Source organism: Penaeus vannamei, chromosome 36 (genome assembly GCF_042767895.1).
Source record: "Penaeus vannamei isolate JL-2024 chromosome 36, ASM4276789v1, whole genome shotgun sequence".
Lineage (NCBI taxonomy): Eukaryota > Metazoa > Arthropoda > Malacostraca > Decapoda > Penaeidae > Penaeus > Penaeus vannamei.
In genome coordinates this window covers 22552951-22555450 of record NC_091584.1, presented here as the reverse complement: position 1 = coordinate 22555450, position 2500 = coordinate 22552951, and the positions used below count along the sequence as shown (strand labels likewise).

Sequence of the window (2500 nt, the reverse complement as noted above, 5' to 3'; positions counted from 1 at the left end):
GAATTTCCAACTGGACAAGCACAACTGATACCGAGTCAGTAGCAATATACCATGCCATCAAAAAAGTTAGTGAGCACGACACCTAGCTGTCTTCTCTGACAGCCATGGTGCACTCTATTGACTTCCAGCATTTAGTCCAGAAAACATGGTAACTATCAATACCCTTCACCAAATTGCTTGCCTATACTGTCACTATACTGGATATCTTTTCATATAGGATTATCAACCTGTGACAAGGTAGATCAGTTAGCAAATCTAGCACTTTCCCATGAAGAACCATATTACGCAATACTGCTATCTGCCATTCAAAATGAAAAAGCGTGTTCAGCTGTCTTCGAGATTTTGAGGGCCAGGTATGGAAAACGAAATTGTGAAGAAATGTGGACATGGTACCATCTGGCATTATGAAAGTATTGTATTATGTTGCTGGCAAACTATTATAAAGTCTATAATGGACTGTCTCGGAGACAGCAGGTTACGCTAACCAGGCTACGCATAGGATATCATTACACTATACATTACGTACAGGATGCAGTTTTAGAGGCAAAGCCAGTTACAGATCACCACTGCAAAATGTGCAAGGCGCCCAAGTCGCATGATTTTACACATTACTTTGTTACTCGAGACCTGCATCCTATCGATCAAATAACACTGTCCAGAGACCAGCACTTACTGATTATATTAATTTTATCATAGACACTGGTCTTGTCTTCGATATGATTAGGGATATAAGTTTTTTTTTTAATTTATTATTATTTTTTTTACCAACTAGATGATTTGTGAATAATATAAGCGTAATGACACAGCCCTTCAGGCATGTAGAACTAATGTTTGATTAACAGCCCTTTACATAAATATAAGCACAGCCAGTTTGGGTAGATCTTACCCTGGCTTTTTACAGGACATGCACGCTGTTCTGTATATAAATTTTATCAAATCAAATCAAATCTCTCTGCCCCCCCCCTCTCTCTCTCTCTCACGCACGCACACACACAACTACTCAGTCACCCACTCTCTTTCAAAATTATGTTAATGAGAACCAAAGCGGGTTTTACTTTTTTTATACTTTTTTTTTTCTTTATGCTTGGATATGTCTTTATGCCGAAGGAAAAATTTAAAAGATTAAATACTTAAATAAAACGACAAGAGAAGAGAAGTGAAGTGAAGCGAAGAGAAGAGAAGAGAAAGAAAAAGTGAGAGAGAGTGAGAGAGAGTGAGAGAGAGTGAGAGAGAGTGAGAGAGAGTGAGAGAGAGTGAGAGAGAGTGAGAGAGTGTGAGAGAGTGAGAGAGAGAGAGAGAGAGAGAGAGAGAGAGACAGAGAGACAGAGAGAGAGGGAGAGAGACAGAGACAGAGAGAGGGAGAGAGACAGAAAGAGGGAGAGAGAGACAGAGAGAGAGAGAGAGAGACAGAGAGACAGAGAGAGAGACAGAGAGAGAGACAGAGAGAGAAAGAGAGAGAGAGAGAGAAAGAGACAGAAAGAGAGAGAGAGAGAGAGAGAGAGAGAGAGAGAGGAGAGAGAAAGAAAGAGTGAGAGAAAGAAAGAGTGAGAGAAAGAGAGAAGAGAGAGAGAAAGAGAGAGAGAGAGAGAGAGAGAGAGAGAGAGAGAGAGAGAGAGAGAGAAAGAGATAGAGAATGAAAAAAAAGAACGATACATATATAATAAGAAGGAAACACTTAATAAAGAAAAATATAAAAAAAAACATCACTACGGAATTACTGGAACAGACAAACAAAGAAACACAAAAAATAATCACCACCACATCTCCCCCTTCCCTCCCTCCCACCCACCCACCCCCTCAAAAAAAATAAAAAAATAAAAAAACAGAAAAAAAAATCACCCTCTACCATCTTCCCCACCCTCCACAACTCCTCATACCCCCACCCACCTTCCCCATACTCCCCCCTCTATACCCCACACCCTTTCTTTCCACAAATACCCACACCATCCACCCACTCACCTGTATATATCCATTCTCGCAGTGGGTCCCGTTCAACACGCGTCCAACCTTGAAGCTCTTGAACCGGACGACGATCACCCAGTCATCCTTGAGGGCCGGTTTAGTCACGCGGAACCGGTAGTAGCAGTAGAGCGGTCCGTAGCGGTTCTCCCGGGTCAATTCGGGCGAGGAAACGTCTTCGTAGATGTCGACCGTCTTGTTGCAGTGGCCCCGGACGCGGTCATCTGGTGGTGGAAGGGAGGGGGGTGGGAGGGGGAGGGAGGAGGGGAAGGGGGGGAGGGAGGAGGGTGGAGGTATGAGGAAGGGAAGGGGGTAGGGAAAGGGAGGGAGGGGAGGGTGGAGGGGGAGGGGGAGGGAGGGGAGCGGTGGGAGAGGAGGGAGGGGAAGGGAGGGAAGGAGAGAGGTGGGAGGAGAGGGGAGGGTGGAGGGAGAGGGGGAGGGTGGAGGGAGAGAGGGAGGTGGGGTGGAGGGAGGAAGGGAGGTGGGAGGAAGGGGAAAGGAGGAGGGGAAAGGGGTGGGAAAGGAGGAGGGGGAGGGAGGG

General features: G+C 45.7%; 1 protein-coding gene across 1 annotated transcript in view; it reads right to left on the bottom strand.

The window, feature by feature from the left end:
• Positions 1–2500, bottom strand: part of LOC113829028 (uncharacterized) — a 304539-nt gene that overhangs the window by 38275 nt on the left and 263764 nt on the right. The window contains exon 2 of the mRNA XM_070114562.1: positions 1884–2183. Within this exon, the coding sequence (XP_069970663.1) occupies positions 1884–2183 (300 nt within the window). The remainder of the gene's footprint in view (positions 1–1883; positions 2184–2500) is intronic.